At 42.3% G+C, this 20304-nt stretch overlaps 3 protein-coding genes across 5 annotated transcripts; all 3 read right to left on the bottom strand.

Annotated features, from left to right (window-relative positions):
- Positions 1-571: 571 nt before the first annotated feature.
- nab (NGFI-A-binding protein homolog) lies at positions 572-8811 on the bottom strand. Of its 3 annotated transcripts, none has more exons than XM_086834667.1 (6): positions 8322-8811; positions 3083-3355; positions 2076-3001; positions 1096-1187; positions 944-1019; positions 572-854 (listed from the first exon to the last, which is right to left on the bottom strand). In XM_086834667.1, the coding sequence occupies exons 1-6, from the start codon at positions 8809-8811 to the stop codon at positions 618-620; spliced, it is 2094 nt and encodes a 697-aa protein (XP_086690793.1). In that variant the 3' UTR covers positions 572-617. The 3 variants fall into 3 exon arrangements, with proteins under 3 accessions (XP_086690793.1, XP_086690794.1, XP_020807699.2); XM_086834668.1 differs by having other exon boundaries at positions 572-879; positions 936-1019; positions 8322-8712; XM_020952040.2 differs by having other exon boundaries at positions 829-854; positions 940-1019; positions 8322-8712.
- Positions 8812-9827: 1016 nt separating this feature from the next.
- On the bottom strand, positions 9828-14177 carry mas (trypsin-like serine protease domain-containing protein masquerade). Its single transcript, XM_020951935.2, has 9 exons — positions 14126-14177; positions 13655-13822; positions 13438-13587; positions 13082-13381; positions 12869-13024; positions 11880-12809; positions 10869-11814; positions 10534-10811; positions 9828-10477 (listed from the first exon to the last, which is right to left on the bottom strand). The coding sequence occupies exons 1-9, from the start codon at positions 14175-14177 to the stop codon at positions 10155-10157; spliced, it is 3303 nt and encodes a 1100-aa protein (XP_020807594.2). The 3' UTR covers positions 9828-10154.
- Positions 14178-19100: 4923 nt separating this feature from the next.
- LOC110183687 (uncharacterized) lies at positions 19101-20254 on the bottom strand. The gene is made up of 3 exons (XM_086834666.1): positions 19708-20254; positions 19363-19640; positions 19101-19308 (listed from the first exon to the last, which is right to left on the bottom strand). Exons 1-2 carry the CDS (start codon positions 20165-20167, stop codon positions 19522-19524), a joined length of 579 nt encoding a protein of 192 aa, XP_086690792.1. The 5' UTR covers positions 20168-20254; the 3' UTR covers positions 19101-19308; positions 19363-19521.
- Positions 20255-20304: the final 50 nt, after the last annotated feature.

Below are 20304 nucleotides of genomic sequence, written 5' to 3'. Positions count from 1 at the left end.
ACAAAGGAATTGCCCACAATCGCATATGTAAACACGATCCATCAATATCAATATGGGTGCAATTGTGATCTATGATCTCGACGATCTTTCAATTTGCTAAATTATCAATAAGGGCAATTGTCTGGTCTTTATATTATATTGGTAATGTTATCACCTTTCAGGGGTTTGACTGCTCTATTTATGGGGTGATGTGAATTAAATGTTATTGAATATTAAATTGTTTAAATTACAGGTTGTATAAATGATAACTTTGAGACTTAAAATTGATCTTGAAAGTAACTAATAAGATTTTTTTTTAATATAAAAATCAAAGTAAAAGTTTGCTTTGATTTTTAATACATCTTAATATTATTTCTATTTCCCAGTAAAAGTAAATTTCATTTTGAATATCTTTAACTTTACCAAATCGCTTTATTGTACGATAAATAATGATTTTATTACAGATTTTTAGTATAGATCACAGAGACTATAAACTAATTATGGACTTAATAATCCTTAAACACTTAAAACTTTTATTTTGCTTAAAACTAAATGAATTGCACTGAAATTGTAACGATTTGTGTGTGTTCAAATCTGGCACTGGGATTAACATCCTTCCGGGAACAGATCTCCTCCAGCTAGGCCTCAGGCGAGGCTGCACTTCGCTTCAGCGACAGGACCTCGTTTAATGTTGGACTCAAGGCCAGAGCCGGATTTGCCACAGCTATGATGTTATCCCCCGCGGCGGAGATGACCTGGACACCACTGATGGCAGCACCGGAACCACTCAAATCCACGGACTCGCTGGGCGGTGAGGAGGTGTCCAATTGGCGGGCCACCGGTGACCTTTCACCTTCCAGTCCATTGCAGGGCGTCTGTGGAGGAGTAGGAAACAGAAGGCTCGTTTATTTAAGGATTACTCATGGGAGGAAACAGCCCCGGTAGAGCTCCAACACATACTCACTGGCATGGTCGGGGAACTGGAGTTGCTGAAGGAGAAGCGCGAGTCGTTGTCCTCGTAGTCTGCCGCCTTACCAAGTCTAAGGGAGAGGGATTTATGGAATATAAATATATACAGATTTAAATTTGAAATATTTTGTAAGAGATCATACTCACGAGAACTTGGCAATTTCCGTCAGATCAAATGGCGGCTTGGCAAACTTTTGGTACATGGCAAACAGATTGTAGCGCGAATCCTCGACAGCTTCCTTTATTTTTTTATAGGGATTGTAGGGATTGATTTATCAACAAGATCAGGAATACAAATTTTTCTCTCTCTGTATTATTTGCAAATAAGCCAAAGTGAAGCTAAGCGTTGCAAGGAGGCAAAGTTGCAGATAGATTTTTTGGGATCAAGGAAGAAGACACGTGGATCGTTGGTTGGTAATTCCGTAGGATATTTATTTATTAACTCAACAGTAATAGGAAAGGTACACGAATATATATATTGCAAAATGACTACCCACTAAATAACTTTGGCATTCCATTTTCAACCAACAAGCAAATGATTATAACTAAGACTAAGGTTAAAAAGCAGTTTAATTTAAGGATTAGTGTCAAGCAAATAAATAGCATAATAAATATCAACAGTAAAATTCAAACATAACGCAAATCTATGAAAATACTAATTAATTGTTAATAATACTAAGTCAATAAAGAATCAGGTGTGGTAATAAAATCAGTTTAAGTTTCAAATCACCTAAAACAGTGCCTTGAAGTACACTCAATGCATACTTAAAAGCAACTTTTTAGAGATTTGATATCTACTTTTCTTTTAAAACAAGTCAAAAAACTACAATAGAAAGTATAAAGAGGAATTGTAATAGTATATAGAAAATAATTCACACTATGTATATTTAAGTCTAGTCTACTAAAGAGTGACTTGAACCTTCCACAACCCGAGATATTCTGAAAAGAACCTCTCGACCAGGGTTAGTAGTGTTCTTTGTTTAACGATCGCGAAAGCTGCAAGGCAAATTTTGGGTTATCAGGGAGTCCTCTGAGCCCCTGGAAGGACTCTGAAGCGAAGCTGTAGCATAGCTGAAGCACTGCACCGGGCGACGAACCTACGGCTCTACATTTTCTAACTTCCTTACCCGGTTCAAGTCGAGCGGCAGCTGGCCGGTGGCCTCTGTGGAGGAGAGTCGCTGCCGCTTGGTCGGCATGCCGGCGTCACTGGACTCACAGTCCATATCGCTGGCCGGGATACCCCCTGGTCCACCACCTCGTCCACCACCACCAACACCGGCTCCCTGAGATGGAAGCTGGGTAAGCAGGCCACCATAACGGGCAATGCTAGCCGAATGGCCAAAACCAGCATCCTTGACAATCTGGCGGGCCAGCGGAAAGAGCTCATCGCGCCGGGTGAGCAGCCAGATGGTCTGGGGATTCCGACAGAGCTGGGCGGCCGCCTCGTTGACACACACCTCGTGCAGGGTCAGCGGCTTCTCCGGCCGCCGTTTGCAATCGAAGCGGCCATAGATGGCCGAGTACTTACGGATCTCGTCCATGCGCCGCGGATCATGCTCACCCATGGCAATCACCTGCTCCAGTTCCCGTGTGGTGCGCTTCCTGGTGGTCTGCGCCCGTGGCTCTCGCTGCGGCAGCTGCCGGCCAATCTTCTCCGCACACATTGTGATCCTTTGGATCTGCATCTCGGTCAGCACGGGCGTGAGCTGGGGCGAACTGGAGGACACCTGGTGGGCAGTACTCACGGGTGGCAGGCTGCTGCTATTGGCCGCCGGATGGGGACTACTGCTGCTGCTTGTTAGCGGGGTGGAGGGCAGGACCAGGGGCATGGGCAATGGGCCAGTACCCGGACAACTGATCTGGGTGATCAGGGGTCCAGGAGTGGGGACCGAAGCGGAGGTGGGAACAGCAGACGCCGCTGCGGGCGGAACTGGCGAGGACTGGAAGGAGGTGCCAGTGGGATTAAAGGAGGGAAACTTCTGGCTACGGGGCAAGGCGGGCGTGGTGTCTGGATTAAAGATCAAAGCTGGCTTGGGTGGCGTCTCACAAAGACCTAAAAATGAAGATTTGATTAATATTTTACTTTTACTTAATTTCCCAACTAAATGAAGGGGAAACAGGCCCTTATCCTTACCTAAGTGGGGCAGCAGGTGACCCTGGAAGAGGCCCGGATTATTGGCCCACTCGTGCAGTGCCTTCTGCAGACGTCGGACATGGAGGGGCTTGGAGGCCATGCCCACCAGGGCCATGATCTCCAGGAACTCCTCCTCACCGGCATCATACAGCTGCTGCACATCATCGCCACCCATCTCCAGGAGTGTGTCATAGTAGGCCAGCAGGCTGGCCCGCTGGAGCACCCGGTACAGCTGCACCTCCGCCTCGTTGCCCGGTCGCGATGTGGTGATCACTGGAAGACACAACAAAAAAAAAAAACCAAACAGGATTTTAGCAAGAAAAAAAAGATATTTATGGAGTTCTGCCCTCAGACGTTCTCACAATGTTCTGAGACCATAAGAAAAAAATTTTAATTAAATTCGCTTTTTTAACCAAAAAAAAAAGGAGGAAAAAAACTCGACGGACGTCGTCTGGACCCTAAACCCTTTTTCGGTCGAGCAAAAAATAAAAAAACTCGAAAAGCACACAAAAAGGATGAGGCGAGAGCTCCGAGCTGGGAACTCGGCTCATCTGCATAAGCATAGGTCATAGCGATAGCGACGGGATCAACCCCTTTCTCGGAGGACCAAGGATCCGCGATGCGATCAAAACTCGTTAGAAATGCGTCACGCATGCTGCAAGACGCTGTCAAGGATTGCCAGGATCATTTTAATCTTGCCTCATTTATTTGAATTTTTTTTCCTTTGGTTTTATCACTTTCGATTTTTGGCAAAAAAAAAAGAAGTAATAATATGAAGAAAGAGAAATATAAAATGGTGGAAGGATTGTCGTGTGTGAAAGACATACACAGGGAATTTCATAGGAAACCTGGAAACCAGCCTGTCCTGACTCTAGGCAGCGATTTATTGCTCATACTAATGAATCCCGCGCCGCAGAGGCAGTTACTGTTATGGGAGGCAGCTTTCCAGCGCTCTAAATGGACGACGACGATGACGATGACGAGGATGATGATTATGTCAAATCGTAAATAATTATGTGAGAATATTTCAGGCGGCGACAACGTCTCCGCCAGCCATCCAGCCAGCTTTAATTAATAGAAAAACGAGCTGCTGGCCAAGTTAAATTATAACAAACTGAGGGCCAGCAACAGAAAAAGCCGCGTACATCGATTGACATCCTCCGATTCCATTCGTTGTTGTTTTTTTTTTCTCCTAACCAGAAGCGCATCCACCAACGACAAACACCAAGGATTGAGAGGATGGGGATCCGCTCTTCTCACTTGTCGCGTCATTAACCCACGCTCCCCACCAGGGGGTTGATGGTTGGTTATTACAATTTATGGCTGGCGGCAAAGAATAATTCGCATTCCTATCCGCTTAATTGGGTATATCATAAATAGTTTTCGAGAACTCAAATATCAAACAGGCTGAACTTGAAAGTTGTGATAGTTAGCCACGAGTTAACTTGAAGTGAGCGTTAATAGAGACTTGAAATGGCTTATAAATGTTTGTTAAAACTGATAATTGGGCGAGAAGGTTGACATTAAATAAGCTTGAATATAGTTTAGAAAATGAGGTGTAAAAAACAAATCTTTATAAATTTTCAGTTTAAATATGTTATTAAAAATGCATCGAAGGAATATAAATTATTTACATTTAATTTGTCCCTAACTAGAAAAACTAGAAAAATCAAAGCTTCTCCTGCTAACTCAAGTTGACCACTCAAGGGTTAAGCTCCTGGCCACACTTCTGCTCTATGCGACTTCATGGCATCTCCCCACTCTCTCGCTGTCTCTGTCTCCCTCTGCTCCACTTGGGGGTATTTAACGCAGACTTGCGTAAGTCCGGGAGTCTGGGGGCGAGCGAGCGAGAGGGGCATACCTTCGTAGCAATAAATAAATGAGACGTGATTTCAATACACAAATAATGGTGCCAGGAGCAGGGTGCAGTCAGGAGGTGGAAGCGAGAGGCAGTGGAGCAGCGAGGCGAGAGCGCCAGAGTGGGAGAGGTATAGTTGGGGACACTTGGCCGTTTCTCCATCCTCCAAGTTTCTCTTGCTGTTCTTCCTCTGCTGCTGCGGATTGTTGCTGATTTTTTATTTATTTAATTTGCGGGTTCGTTTTTTTTCCCCCCACTGCCTCGGCTTCTTCTTTTTCTGCTGCTGCTTTTGCTGGTGTTCTTATTGTTGTTGTCATTTGCTAAATATGCTGTTTTTATGCGAACGGCAAATGGTAAAGATGGACAAAAAATTAACTGCAGTAACTTTTTAGTTGGCACTTGGCAGCAATAATGACATTCGACGCCACATACCAAGCAGCTGCCCAAGCAGCCAGGACCACAAAACCCTCACACTGTCAGAAATAAATCAATCAATTTATTTAAGAGCTATATTATGAGATTTCAATCTAATGAAATGTTTTAAGAAAATATATAACTTCTAGAAGCCCAAGTTGCTATACCCTTGCAGTTTGCAAATGAATTATCGGATCGAATCGAAAATTTATCATAGCTAAGCTTAAAATTGTTGTTTAAAAGTCAAAAATGAATTAATTCGGAAATGTTCTCCCTGCTAGTTTTTGTTAGGTTAACAAATCTGCATACTCAATTTAAATTTTTAAAAATTGAATTTTTGTCCAATTTTTGAAAAAATAACGATGTGAGCCCTTATCGTTTTTTTAAATTTTGAGACCAATTTTCAAAATTTATTTTTTGACCGAACATGGCTAGATCGATTCAGCTGTTCATTCTGATCAAGAATATATATGATTAATAGGGTCGGAAATGATTCCTTCATTGAGTTATAAGCTTCTGATTTATACCAATACCCTGCAAAATGGTATAAAAACAGGCAATTTTATTTAGTTAATCAGTGTTTTTCAAACATCATAATTAAGCCAAAAATGCATAAATTTCAATTCGGAAAGCTGTTCTGTGTTAGTTTTTAACGCACTAACAAATCTGCATACTGCGTTTTGCAATTTAAAAAATTTAATTTTTTGCCGAATTTTGGCAATTTTAACGATGTAACCCCTTATCGTTTTTTCGAATTTTGAGAAAAATTTTCAAAATTTATTTTTTGCCCAAACATGGCTAGATCGATTTGGCTGTTAATTCTGATCAAGAATATATATAATTTATAGGGTCGGAAATGATTCCTTTAAAAGTTACAAGCTTCTGATCAAGACAGAAAATCCCTATATTGCAGGACTTTTTGGTGGCAAACTGCAAGAGTATACAAACTTTATTTTCTGTTAATGATTTAAGTAAGTATAAATTATTTATCGCAGTGCACTGTATGCGTAAAAGTGACAATGTGTGCGTGTGCGGAGCAGTCAATCGTGCGATCGCTTCGATTATGGGCAAAAAGTAGACGCCGGACTTTGCAGACTTTGACTTGGTGAGTTGGGCCTGGAATCGCAACCTGGAGGAAGCTGCAGCCTGGAGACCGAAGCCTGAAGCCTGGACTCTGGGACCTGAGCTGGGACCTGGGACCGAGACCTCCACCGCCTCTCCTTGGCTCTCCCTGCCTAAGTTGGCATTGGCAATGGGCAAGTAACCGAAACTATTTCTCATATACAACGATAAATTAAAAGCCAACGTTTTTCAACGACCAAATTCTTGTCGATCAAAATTCCATTGGTGGCAATAACTTGGCCCGTACGTGCCAATGGCCAATGGCTCCCGGACAGACGCAGGGGCCATAACCATAATCTGCACGGTAAAAAGACAAATTTCTACTGCATTTTTTAAATATCCTAGACTTTATCTATATGGTCTGGATTCTAATGGGGTCGAAGATAAAAGATAATAACCTCCGATAATAATAGATACCTTCCAAATTCTTTATATATTCTTGATCTTATTGGATTGACTATAAATTTCTATTCCTATTCCTATTACTAATATTAATAGGTTCTCAATCGAACATCATAGATCAATCTGAATGGATGCTCTCCTACATATATCAGGATAACGTTTAATTCTACAGATCTCTTAAAAAACAATCTTAATTATATTATAATTGAAACCCTAGATTTTCTCTCCGTGTGGCGACATTTTATTTCTGAATGTCTGAGCCTTTTTCCCAGCGAGAACGCTTCTCGTTGGTTGAGTCCTTTTAAACTGAGATTTTTTACGAAATAAATATTTTACTACCCTCATCGCTTGGGGTGAGTTTTTTGTACCCCTTGTTTCCTTTTTATAGTTTTTGCTTGTCACCCCTAAGACACGGCCTATCACCATGAGCTGAATCTAACGGCTGGCTAGGCTAGAGATCCTACCTGGATCCTGGAACTGATTCCATTGGACGTTGTCTGCCATTGCTACCTGGAGGAATCTTAAGACTTGAGCAGATATGGAAAATAAGACACCCCGAGAGATTGGCACCAAGGAAGTGGGAACCGGAATCGAAGGCCACTTTTTCTTTGTTATCAGAAGAAGGTCCGTTAGGGCTAAGCTTGGGTTCCTTGGGCTCGGAAAGCGTTTTCCGTTACATAATAATACACAATGCTAATGGAACAATGGCTGGCGAAGCTTGTCAAATGAAGTTCGCGAAAAGAGCGCGAAAATTGCAGGCTGGAGGAGATTGGCAAAGCTGCAGGAGGAAGCTCAATAATAAAGGATTCGATGCGGTCAGGAAAGGGCAACAAAAACAGAGTTGATTTGAAGTTGATTTAGAAGAGACATCTGCAAGCTTGTAGGCCTACTTTTTTTATAAAAGGTAACATCTGCATATGGAATTGGATCTAAGTTAAATTTACAGAAGCTTGAAGTTAAAGAAAATCTTAAAAAAAATGTTAATACATTCTTAAAGGATGTTAATGTTTTTTTTGCATATCCCTTCAGCTTCGATCGATCATAACTAAGCTAAAAGAACTTAAATTTCGAAACGGAAAGATGTCCTGTGCTAGTTTTTATAAGGCTAACAATTCTGCATACTCAATTTAAAAATTAAAATGTTTGTCAATTTTTGAAAATTTTAACGATGTAACCCCTTATCTATTTTTGAACACATTTCGAAAATTTATTTTTTTGCCCGGACATGGCTAAATCGATTCGGCTGTTGATACTGATCAAGAATATATATACTTTATAGGATCGGAAATGACTCCTTCACGGCTTTGCAGTCTACTGACTTTGCTATCACACGCACTTTTATAGGTTTTTGGCTATTTAACTTTTTAATCACAGAAAAAAGGAATTATATTTAATATTCAAGTAAACCTCCTTTAATTTTAAATATTATTTATTTTTACTTACTTGTTCCATTCGCATTCCTTCCGAATATCTTGCCCTGCGGACTCATGATGGGACTGGAGGAAGCCGACGGAGCGCCCGAAAGCGATCGCTGGCCCTCAGACAGACCGCTGGCCAGGGACAGATTGTATAGATCCTCCTGCTTGGCCACCTCCAGGCTGTTGGCCAATAGCTGTTGGCCAGGAGGCGTTGCAGCGGCGGAGGCAGTAGCAGAAGCAGAAGCGGAGGCGGAGGCGGAGGCGGATGCTGAGCAACTGGAGGCGGGTTGGCTGTGACTTTTGCTGCTGGTACTGGCAGCTGGCGATGGCGTGGATGTGACCACTGTGGTGGAGGCTGTGGATGTTATGGTGGCCACCGTTGCCGTGGCTGTGGTGGTGGGTGAGTTTGCCTCCATTGTGCTGAGTCCTTGAGAGACGATGTCCTTGAACTTAACGCGAGTTGGTAGAGCGAACAGAAAACAGGCACAGACACAAACAACCAATACGAAAGGCATGCAAACTAGGACTCAGGACTCAAAGATCTAGGATCGGATGTGAGTACTACTCTCTATCTATATCTATGTATATATCTAATCACTATATCTTTTAGGATATTATGGAATTTTAAAAGTTAGAAGATCACGGGTCGCGCTTGTCTTCAACGATCTCTGCGATCCGCTCAGCTCGAGGCCAGATGAACTTCTGTTTTCGAATCCCAGAACGAGCTGCTCGAGAACCCTTTTGGCCTTTTGCCGAAGTTCACCCGAAGTCCACACGAAGTCCAGCCGAAGTTCCTGCTTTCGATTTCTTTCGACGGGGAAGAAAAACTCGGCGCATTGAATCACGCAGCAGACGGCGGAAAGGGTTAAAACCATGCAGGGTTAACACAAACAACAACAAAAAAAGGAAACTAAACAAATCAGGAGGAAGGGAGTTCAGGTTTCCAGTCGCGAGGGTAAGTTTTTTCCACAGAGATGCCTGAGATTCTCTTATTAGAGCAAAGTCTCTTGAACTCAATACTGAATTCTCAGAGCAGCCTTTCCTTGAGTGAGTTTTTCTGCTCCGCCTCTTTAAAGTCACTCGTTGATCGGATGCAGGAGAGAGAGAGAGTCCTTTCTACGGATCCTTTTTTTTTTTGGTTAAATTTCCGTTAAATTTCTTGGGAATATTTAAATTTGATCAAATGCAAGATGTGCATTATTTTTATAGCAAAAAAAGGGTATATAAACCCTTTTCCCATGTCTAATAAATTTCTATATATCCTTAGACTGTTTTTTTGTGTAAAACCCATTTACTATGGAGTAATTACATCCTTATTATTCAGGAAGGGATATATTTTTTCTTAAATTTTAAGTAAAATTCCGTTACATATATTAAATTAAAAATGGTTTCTGGAATTGGTTTGTTATATGTTAACTTCTGTTAAAGTTCTAAGGAATCAAACGTAGAAACTCCATATTGTATATATGTTCTTAGATAATATTATCTACTAGAGTCCTTTAATAATCCCAATCAAAATCTCTATCTTTATATAACTGAAGATTTTTTGTATTTATTTCGTGTATATATACAAAAACAGTTTACAATAGGGCGTTATCAAATAGGGGAATACTTTTGAAGATTGCCGTCTACGCTACCGATAATCGTAATAATTAATATGTAGTTGCTTTCTGGGCTTTTGGGGCCATTAGAGTTAGGATTAGTTTTGGGTATGAATAGATTACACTAGGATGGGTTTACGTTAGCAGTCGAAGAGCGGGAACCCCGAGGCAATCGTAGGGTATTCCGGGATGTGGAAATAGCCACGAGAGCGGGGTTCCTCCCGCACAAAGCGAGAGATCCTGCCTATATAGGATCACTATAAGTTGTTTACGCTGATGATCTGATTAATCCAGCCGATGAACGAGGACGTCTTTACATAGACACCGGGTACATCCTGGCGACCGCAACCGAATCCCCAGGATACGAGACCGGCCAGCTCATAGAAGCCATCATCTTGACACACCAGCGGACCACCGCCATCGCCCTGACAGGCATCGTGTCCCTCCTCACCGCCGGCACAGAAACTGGATGCCGGCAGGATGAAGATCTTCTCCGTCACGGCGTTCACCTTCCGGATGCATTCCGTGTCACTCACAATGGGTATCTCGGCCTCACGCACTCGCAGTGGAATGGGACCAGCTGTGAAAAGGATATGTTTACAAATTCTTGAATCTCTGGTTAATCTGAGGACTTACCTTCACCCATGTAGCCATAACCCGTCACTGTGCATCGCTTGCCTGCCGCATGGCTCACTCCACGAGCCGGGAGGCACACCAAGCACACGCCATCCCTTAGCTCAGCCTGGCCATGGAGCTTCAGGAGGGCAATGTCATTGTCCAGCGTCTGGCTATTGTGATTGTGGTGAATGTAGGTGGTGGCCACGCGCAGGGTCTGAGCTCCAGGACTACCGTACTTCCTGGTCAGATCGTAGTCGCCAACTCGCACATAGATTGCATCCCCGGAACGGACAATGCTGGAAGGGATTGCAATTGAAGGTTTAAATGATAATGATAAAAGGATCCCCACTTACTTGGTGACACAATGGGCCGCTGTGAGTACCCACTGGGTGCCAATGAGCGCCGCTCCACAGAGGTATTGGTTCAGGGAGTTGATCAGAGCCACCTGCCAGCACCACTCTCCATTCTCACCATCCTCTCCGCCCACCACTCGGGCCCTACGTCGTCCACTGGAATTGGACTGGAACTGGAGGCCATGCAGGGATCGCTTTTGCTGGTGATAGTAATGCGGATAGACTAGCTCCGGCTGATCCCCAGCCACTCCTGTCTCCTCCCGATGGTTGTGGTACGAACGTAGTTGGTTACTCTGGAGGCTACTCGACTCGACAAGGTCGCCCAGCTTGTCGTTGTGGATCTGGATAGGGACGATGGCCGAACCCAGGACCAGTCGCTCATTGGATTTGTTAAAGTTTCCGGAGTAACCCGAGGCGGAGGTTATCTGCCGCGCGGATCTCTGGACTCCATACTTGGCCCGGGCGTAGGCAACCAATGAGAGAGCCGGCGAGCGTCCTGTCCTTAGGGTTCCCTTTACACCGCACACATACTTGGAGTAGACATGCGGACGAGGAGTCGTCGATGTGGTTGTCGTAGGTGGTGGCGTGGTCATCGGTGGCGGCTGTGGTTGTGGTGGTAGTCCACCCTGAAGACCTGGCCCAGATATTGGATAATAGTCCGCATAGTTGGGAGCCGGCGGTGGAGGCTGGTAGGGATTTTGATGATGCACTGTCATCTGTGGAGGAGGAGGCGGTGGTCCCTGCGGCTGATTGTTCATGTAGGAGTACGGCGGAGTCTGTGGCGGATAGGCCTGCGGCGGACCGATGGGCGGTGGTGGTGGTGCCGGATAGTAGGCGGTGTCATTGCGAGTCTGGAACTGTTGCTTCTCCAGGATTTTGCTCTTGGGCGCACAGCAAATCTGACCAGAGCGCTTGCAGCGGAACAGATCCGTCATCTCGGCGTTTTCTGGAAGGGAATCATGGAATCAATATTGGATAAGAGATACAAAAAAATATGTAAAGCAGACTCACTGAAGCAGGTGAAGCTGAGCAGGCTGACTATGCAGGAGCCGGGACACTCTTCCCTAGGATCCGGACTTGGTGTATTGGGCAGGACATAAGGTGGCGCCGTGGGCGGAGCTGTGGGCGAGGGCGTTGGCGGTGGCAACTTGGGCTTCACCACTCCCGATCGTGAGTTGTCGCAGCACACGGATCCCTTGGCGCATGTGGTGGGTGTGGAGACCAGCACCGAGGGACGTTCGCAGAAGGCGGCCATAATATTCAGCAGACAGAAGCCGGGACAGCGAGGAACCTGAGGAGGCGACTGCGGTGGCGGCGGCGGTGGAGCCGGTGAGTTGAGTGTGCTCTCGGCAAATGATATGATCTGTGAGAGGAAGTCACCACCGCCTCCTCCTCCTCCTCCTCCTGATGTGGATGATGATGGTGGCGGCGGCGGGGAGGCAGGGCGTGCAGGCTTAGAAGCCGGCTTAGGTGCGTGTTTGATGGCCGGCTTAGTGGGTGTTGCCGGCTTGGAGGGAGCCGGTGACTCGGAGGCACTTCCTGTAACACAACAGCTTCCCTCACCCGGACAGAAGGCATCGGAATCGATATCGTCACAGAAGATGGCAAAGATGCCGTTCATGCACTCTCCCTCGCATTCCTTTAGCACCTGACCCTGTCCCTGGCCAGACTTGAGCTTGTTACTCAATGGGGGTTCCTCCTCCTCGCCATCGTCCTCCGCCTCGTCTTCCTCCTCCTCCTCGGCCGCCTCTGTGGTCGTGGTCGTCGGATGCTTCTTGTGTTTAGTGGGCTTGGGAGCACTATTCGTCCTGGCCGGTTCTGGCGTGGTGGTTGTACTGGTAGTGGTAGTAGTGGTGCTACTTGTTGAGGTACTTGATCCACTCTTAGTAGGAGCAGACTTCTCGGAGAGTGTCTGATTGGGCTTCAGGTTGCTCATGTGTTCTAAGGGAAAATCATTTATTTAAGTATATAATTTAATAATAAGTTATGTAAATTCTTACTGGCTGGAATGTAGATATCCTTGGGCAGCTTGCTATTGGAATACTCATCCAGGGAGACACAGCACTTGGTGCCCTCCTTGCACAAACCATCGCTGGTCAAATAGGCTTCACAATACTCTGCTATCCGATCCGCCACACACACGCCAGTGCAGTCCTCTGGAAAAGGGAAATACTTTAGTTCCTAATCTTGTCCAGAAATTTTCCTCGACTTACTATTGGCATCATCCGCCTTGGTGGACTCTTCCTTGTCCTTGCTGGGCTTGGCAGTGGTCACCTTCTTGGTGGTGCTGGGCTTCTTGGTGGTGGCTACTGTGGCCTTGGTGGTCGTAGTACTGGCTGGACGCTTGGTCTGTGGTTTTGGCTTTGGTTTCACTGTTGTACTGGTTGTAGTGGTCCTTTTTGTGGTACTTGTGGTGGCTGCCGTGGTTGTGGTTTTCTGCGTCGTTGTGGTGCTGGCTGTAGATGTGATTTTCGGCGCAGCTGTAGTCCTTACCGCTGTGACATTCTTGCCAGCTAATAGGGATTTAATTTGTTAGATTTGGGGAATCAAATCCTGGGGAAATGCTTACCTGGAGCACTTTCAATGCAGCACTTCATTGTGGGCGAGGGACAGGGCACATCGTCAAGGACTTCATAGCAAATCAAAGTAGCCAAAGTGTGGACACAGACGCCGGGGCAATCCTTGGCATCCACAGTGCTGGTAATGGTATCCAAAAGACCTGATCGAGATCAAAAATATACAATTAAATTAGAGTAAGAAAAGTCTTCTTTAGTAAGAACTCTTACCGGATAGAAAACTCCCAGCTAGGGATTCATCCTGAGCCTTCGCTGGCCCTGGTGCACTGGCCAGCAGAACGCTGAAGATCAGGGTCAGAGCCCAACTGATCATTGTGTTATTTCGATCTACCAACATGGTCAGCACGTGTTCATTGCTCGCCGAGAATCGGTGAGAATCTGCAAGAAGCGGGACGCCAAGAGAAAGGTGAGATAATTAGCGGTGGTCAAGTGAAAGTTGAAGCTGAATCATCATCATTGGAGTCCGACCAGAGTATAACCCAAGCCCCCTGTGACGTAATCCGGCAGCTTGGGGCATCTGCCTCTGCCTCTGCCCCAAGAGAGAGAGAGAGATGTGGAGAGGAAGTGGAGGCCCAGAGATCATTGGCCTAGAAAGAGATGCCGCTGCCGCCGCCAAGATCATGGTGATGATCATCATGATCTTGCCACTCCACAGTGGCTGTATGTGATAAGCCCCCAAACCAGTTTCTTTGCTCATTTTGGGAGCTGGTTCTGGCGGTGGCAGGTGTCCCATTTCGATATTACGTATACGTAGTGGTGTATGCCTAACGGGAAACCCATAGCAATTCCGGCCATAATCCATGTATCTGGGTTGCGTTGCCCCCGAGAACGAGGAATGGGAAACTGGAGTCCCCAAACTGGTTACAACAAAAATATATATATAATATAACCATGCAAATATAATACTCGTAATTATGGCCAAGCTGAAAAAGAAGTCAAAGAGCGGCGGGTAAAAGCCATGGCATTCTTGGCTCACAATTAACGAAACCGTTTAATGAATGAAATAGAAAGTACTTAGTACTGAAAATGATGTGAAACCACACCGATAGAGATCTCTTTCAGGGAAAGTGCACTAAGTTTCTGTAAGTTTCTGAAACTGACTGCAGACTGACTTGGACTTGGAATCGGAATCGGAATTGGACTTCCCCATCACGTGCGGTGATTTAGCAGAGCTTTCTACAAACCGGAAATTTCTTGCAAATAGAAATTAATTATTAATATGTTTATTCATCACGATTAAAGGAGGCATGGTTTCAGAAAGGAATATAATGTGTATATACATCTTTGAAGTTTAGAGAATTAACTAGAAAATTCGGCAACTCAGAGGTTATCAGTCTAGTTTCCAGTGATAATTTTTGATACCTTTCAATGTAAACTTCCTAAATTAATATGAAAAATCATATATTTCTCTTTCAACAAATTAAGTTGCTGTTTTTGAATCAAATCTTTATCTTGTGTGCGATTTGTAACATATTCAACTAAACTACTATAGGATATAATATCTAAAATATCCCAAATAGATTCCTAAGATCATATTTTCTTGCTTTTTGCAAAGACTCAAGAGCTAGAAAGTGACTCTGGCTAGAACCTCTCCCTTTCCCCTTTGAAGACGTCGCATATTTTTGGGTCAAGTGGTTTCTCCTGCTCCCCAAAGAACAAAAAAAATAAATAACAACAAAAATAAACATTCTTTGCCCCATTCTGTCAGTTACCACGCCTACGCCACCATGAATACCAAGTCCGGCACCAAAACCGATAACTAGGTCAGATGCATAAGGCGCGACGGCGATCGGCGCCGCTTTTTCGTTCTTCATTCTTCGTTCTACGCTCTTCGGGTCTTCAGTCTTCATTCTTCAGTCTTCAGTCTTCATTCTTCATTCTTCGGGTTGCCCCCAACAATTCTTCGCTTTCGGATTCTTGGCTCTCTTTGGGAATCACTTGAAATTCCAGTATACGAATTTGAATTTCACGCCAGCCAAAAGAAAAGATTTCTTTGAGAAGTCAAAACAAATAGAACGGTTAGGTTTAACTGTAAAACACACACTGTAACTATTATCGTAGTTGATTTGGTCAACTATTTGGGTTTGCAAAACTCTATTTTGTTGTTGTTGTTTAGTTGGATTGGGTTTGGTTTGGTTTTCTTTCGTTTTTAGCACTTCCATAAAAGTCCCGGCCGAGAAAAAGAGGCATAAAGACGACACGCAGAAGACCACGTCAAAGAGGCGGAGGAATTCTTCTGCTGACAAAACGAACAAGTTAGGTGACTTCTTCGTTGCGGCCTCTCTTCTTGCTTTCTTTGCATCTTCGGGAGGGGGGATCTTGGCTCCAGCTCATAACGGTAAGCGTGTTGGCATAACTGTGTATGAGCTGGCAGCTCCTGAAAGAATCCGTTCCGGAATCCACTCACAAATAACCATATGCAAAGTCCAAAATTCACACACTAAGACCAAGGTGTCACACTCACAATTGTTTTTGTTTTTCAATTAACTAGAACGATCCTCGAGCCAAGTCTTTCTCTAAATATATATGTAATATATATATATATATATCTGTTTCTCTGGAAGAGATCACGACGACGCGACTGCACCTTGCGATAGCCAAAAGCCGACTGACCAGCGCTCCAGGTTCTTGGCTCTTGGTAACCGCCAAGGCCGGGCCTTCTCCGGAGAAAGTGTGTGCAAGAGGCAAGGCGTCCCAAAGAGAGATAGAAAGAGACTTAACTCTCTCTTAAGGCAGCCACCTGTTGGGCTTTGCTGAGTTACCTGTTATCTCCCAATGGGCCATAAAACCAAGTCTCCTCACACACATCATTATCATCAGTATTTTGCAAAAGGATCTACCTTTTTATTAGGCTGTTACCACCCGGAGTGTGCCTACTTTAGCGGATTAGCGTTATGCGATCTTTTTGGGCAATCTTTTGAGGACCTTTAAAGATCCCTTCGAACACACCCTGGCGATAATTTTTGCACATTCGCATTGTGCACCCTTTGGGCGACTTACCTATGCAAATCTCAAGTGGCATGCCTTGCATATATTTCTGCGAAATCATCTTGTTACATATGCTAATTTGCACCCTTGATTTCCATATCCTATTGCCCGAGGAGCTGTTGACGTTGTCCTGTTGCCAAAACATTGCAAAATGCAATTACGAGTGCGCGAATCTAATGAGCAACTAAGTGCATTTGCATAGGGTCTGCAAGGGATTGCCTAAGCCTTTAAGTAGAGGATTTGCGGTGCTTCAATTTTGCATAAGTAGAAGAAAGGGGTTATTATATAATACTATATGTGATAGGAAATATTTAAGAATAATTTAAACTAATTAAAAGTCTCAAAGATTAGGTATCAGCAAGGTAAATAACACTCTAATATATAGTTTTAGGTATTTACCTTATTATTTTCAGGTATACTTTCTTGTCATATATATAAATAACATTTTATATATTTAAAAAATACTCAAAACTTTTATTCCCAACTAATTAATCCAACACCCATTTCCTATCAATTGTTTGTGAAGTTTTTCCTACAAAATAATCAAATGTCTAGGCAAATGAACATTGCGAGGAGACAATCCTTTTGCCTCCTTCGCGGATGTTCCCAGGCTCCTTGATCAACCGATTCCCCGAGAGACACGCAGCCGTCGCATCCTTCGTTTCGGGGCAAAATCTTCTCAAGGCAAAACTTCACACGGCCAACTCAAATAGAAATTTGAATAAGACGCTGCATAAAAAAATTGAAAGTGGTAAAAAAAAGTGAAAAAACTTCAGAAAAAAAAATTGAGAGGAAAAAAAATTATTTATCATTCCGTACGTGTGTGTGTGTGTGAGCGATCGGTTTATACCTGGGCCCAAAAAAGGACCGAAGGCAAATAGATAAGGAGTCGGTGGTGGTGGTTTGTTGTCCTTCGTCCTTCGTCCTACGTATGCAAATTGCTCGCCCGAGTCCGCGATGATTCCCTTTCAATCCGAACAATGCCGAGGGTCGCCGCCCTGTCCTTTGGCCACACATGTTCGAGTCTGTGTTTTTTTTTTTTGCCTTAATCGTCCTATTTGAAAAAAAAACTATAATGATTAAACCCTTTCCCTTCGTTCGGTACAATTTTTTTCGATGATTTTTCCCCGTTTTTGATGCTGCTTGTGTGAGGTTCATCTTTTTTTGTCCTGTATTTTTTGCTTAAGTCATCCCGTTGTTGTAATTTCACTTTTCCGTGAGAACTTTGGCTGAAATCTTGGGAAGCGAAAGGATATAAATGAGAAAGATATAGATGGCTCAGGTGGGGAACAGAAAGAGTTTTTGTTGGGGAGAGAAATGGTTTTTATACCCTTTTAGGGTATTATATTTTTTCTCAAAAGTTTTATTTAGTGAAGGAGTCATTTCCGATCCTATAAATCATATATATTCTTAATCAGCATCAATAGCAGAATCAATTAAGTTATGTATGGTCGAAAAATAAATTTTTTAAATTTTTTTTTAAATTTGGAAAAACGATAAGGGGTTACATCATTAAAATTGCCAAAATTCGGCAAAAAATCGAATTTTTTAAATTTTAAAACGAAGTATGCAGATTTGTTAGCGATCTAAAAGTGAGCACAGAACAGCTTTCCGAATTGAAATTTATGCATTTTTGGCTTAATTATGATGTTCGGAAAACACTGTTTAATACCATTTTGTTTTTATACCATTTTGCAGGGTATTGGTATAAATCAGAAGCTTATAACTCAATGAAGGAATCATTTCCGACCCTATAAATCATATATATTCTTGATCAGCATAAACATCCGAATTGATCTAGCCATGTCCGGTCAAAAAGTATTTTTTTTTTTAATTTTTTTTCAAAATTAAATTTGTTGGGGTTACATCGTTAAAATTGTCAAAAATTGACAAAAATTTTAATTCAAAATTGAGTTTGCAGATTTATTAACTTAACAAAAACTAGCAAAGAACAGCTTTCCGAATTGAAATTAATTAATTTTTGACTTAGTTATGGTTATTTTAGACTTTAATTTGTTCTAAAAATGTAACATAAAAATCGTTATGTTTTCAACTTTCATTTGTCAAAAATGATTTAGAAACACCGATTTTAAGCATAAATTCGATTTATATGCAAATAATAATTTATATAAAATAATTTAATTTATAATTTAATTCATAGAACTTAAATGTTCTTGCGGTAAAATTTATTTCTACCATTTAAGTCTATTTTTGTCAAGACCCTAGACAATTTATGCCCAAATAATCGAGCTGCCAGCATCGCCGTGCCCTGCATCCTGAACCATTCACCCCCCAGGGTGATGTAAGATGACGATCCTGGGTTGCTGGAAAGGATTCAATCCCCAGATCTGACCGAGTTTTCTCAATTTGCATACCGAGGGGTGCACTCTTTCGAAGCAAAGGGGTTTGTCATGGGAACAAAAGATGCATTCAGCGCCAAAGAATAGACGAAATCAATATTTGAGGTAATTAATTAACAGCATCAATATTGCTGAAGAGAAACCAATAACCATATTCACATTTATCAGTCAATTGATTGACGATTCAATGTTATCTTAAATATTATCAACAGAAGTCATACTCATATTGGCATTCTCGTATTTCCTGGGAAATATGGGTAGCATGTTTTTTAAAAGTTAAACTTACAAACCAATAAAACTAGATTATTAAGAAGATATTCTTCGGATAATGAACATTTTTATTTGGATTTCATTAATAATACAATTTAAAGATTTTCTTTTAGATGATAAAACATGAATGCAAATTTTACAAAAAATCTTGAAAAATAGGAAATAAACTTTAATTTTGTTGATATTTATTTTAATACCATCTTCATATATGTATTGTTCTTATCATATTCTTCATTTTTAATATATCTGTAAGTATAATTAGTAAAGATGTGTACATATATAAGAACTTGATAAACATACCTTTATTCTCTCATCGTTCCATCGTCATTGTATTTTGTATCTTACTTTTAACATAATAATTTTTTTTTAATTTTTTGCTAAATATATAAATAATGTAATTATTCATATCAATTACCCCAGTTCGGTTTTATCATTTATTAATATAACTTCTTTTAAATATTATCGTTGATTTTCTGTTGAGGAATTGCGACGGAAAAGGTTATGAAAAACATTAAATAATGACGACAGGCTCCCAGGTATATTATTTTCTCTGTTGCCATCCAACGTATTATTTAAATCTGCAAAGTTATTAATTATTATATTTTTAATTATTATTTAACGAACGATTAAAATTTTAATTATTACCTGGATAATTGGTATAATAATCCTCTCGCGCATATTGACTTGAATCATCGTTGTTGGGCATACTAAGTTCAATGTTGTATGACATTCGATCGGTTTGGATCCCATTTGAAGTCTCCGATTGCGAATTTTCGATCTGCAAGACATCTGCTATGGCCGTCAGCAAATTTCTTCGCGCTTCGTTGCTGAGAACCAGGATTCGCCTACTTAAGTTTAGTTTTACTTTATACTTTCTCCGTCGATTAACTCGGCCTGTGGCGAATGTCCTGCTGGATCTCAGCTGGAAGGGAGAAGATCGAGGTCCTGAAGATGTAGATACTCCTCCACCGAATATAGGAACATCATCCAAGCGGGGCGCCACGAATGGCGGTATATTCAAATTTATTGAACTGGTCGTGGGTGTTGGTATTTCTAAGTTTTGATTATTATTGGAGTTCTCGGAAGAAATATTTGAGCTCTGCATGTTTTATAATATTATGTTATTTTACTGGGCGAGTTTATGAATTGTTATTTAGTGCAAGTTTTGACAATGATTGATAATACTACAATGATACAGACCTTAAACAGAAATAAAGCACAGCACACATTTTCCAAATTCGT

The sequence above is a fragment of the Drosophila serrata genome, unplaced genomic scaffold (assembly GCF_035046125.1).
Source record: "Drosophila serrata isolate PLE 108 unplaced genomic scaffold, ASM3504612v1 contig_273, whole genome shotgun sequence".
Classification (NCBI taxonomy): Eukaryota; Metazoa; Arthropoda; class Insecta; order Diptera; family Drosophilidae; genus Drosophila; species Drosophila serrata.
This window is presented reverse-complemented; position numbering and strand designations above follow the sequence as displayed.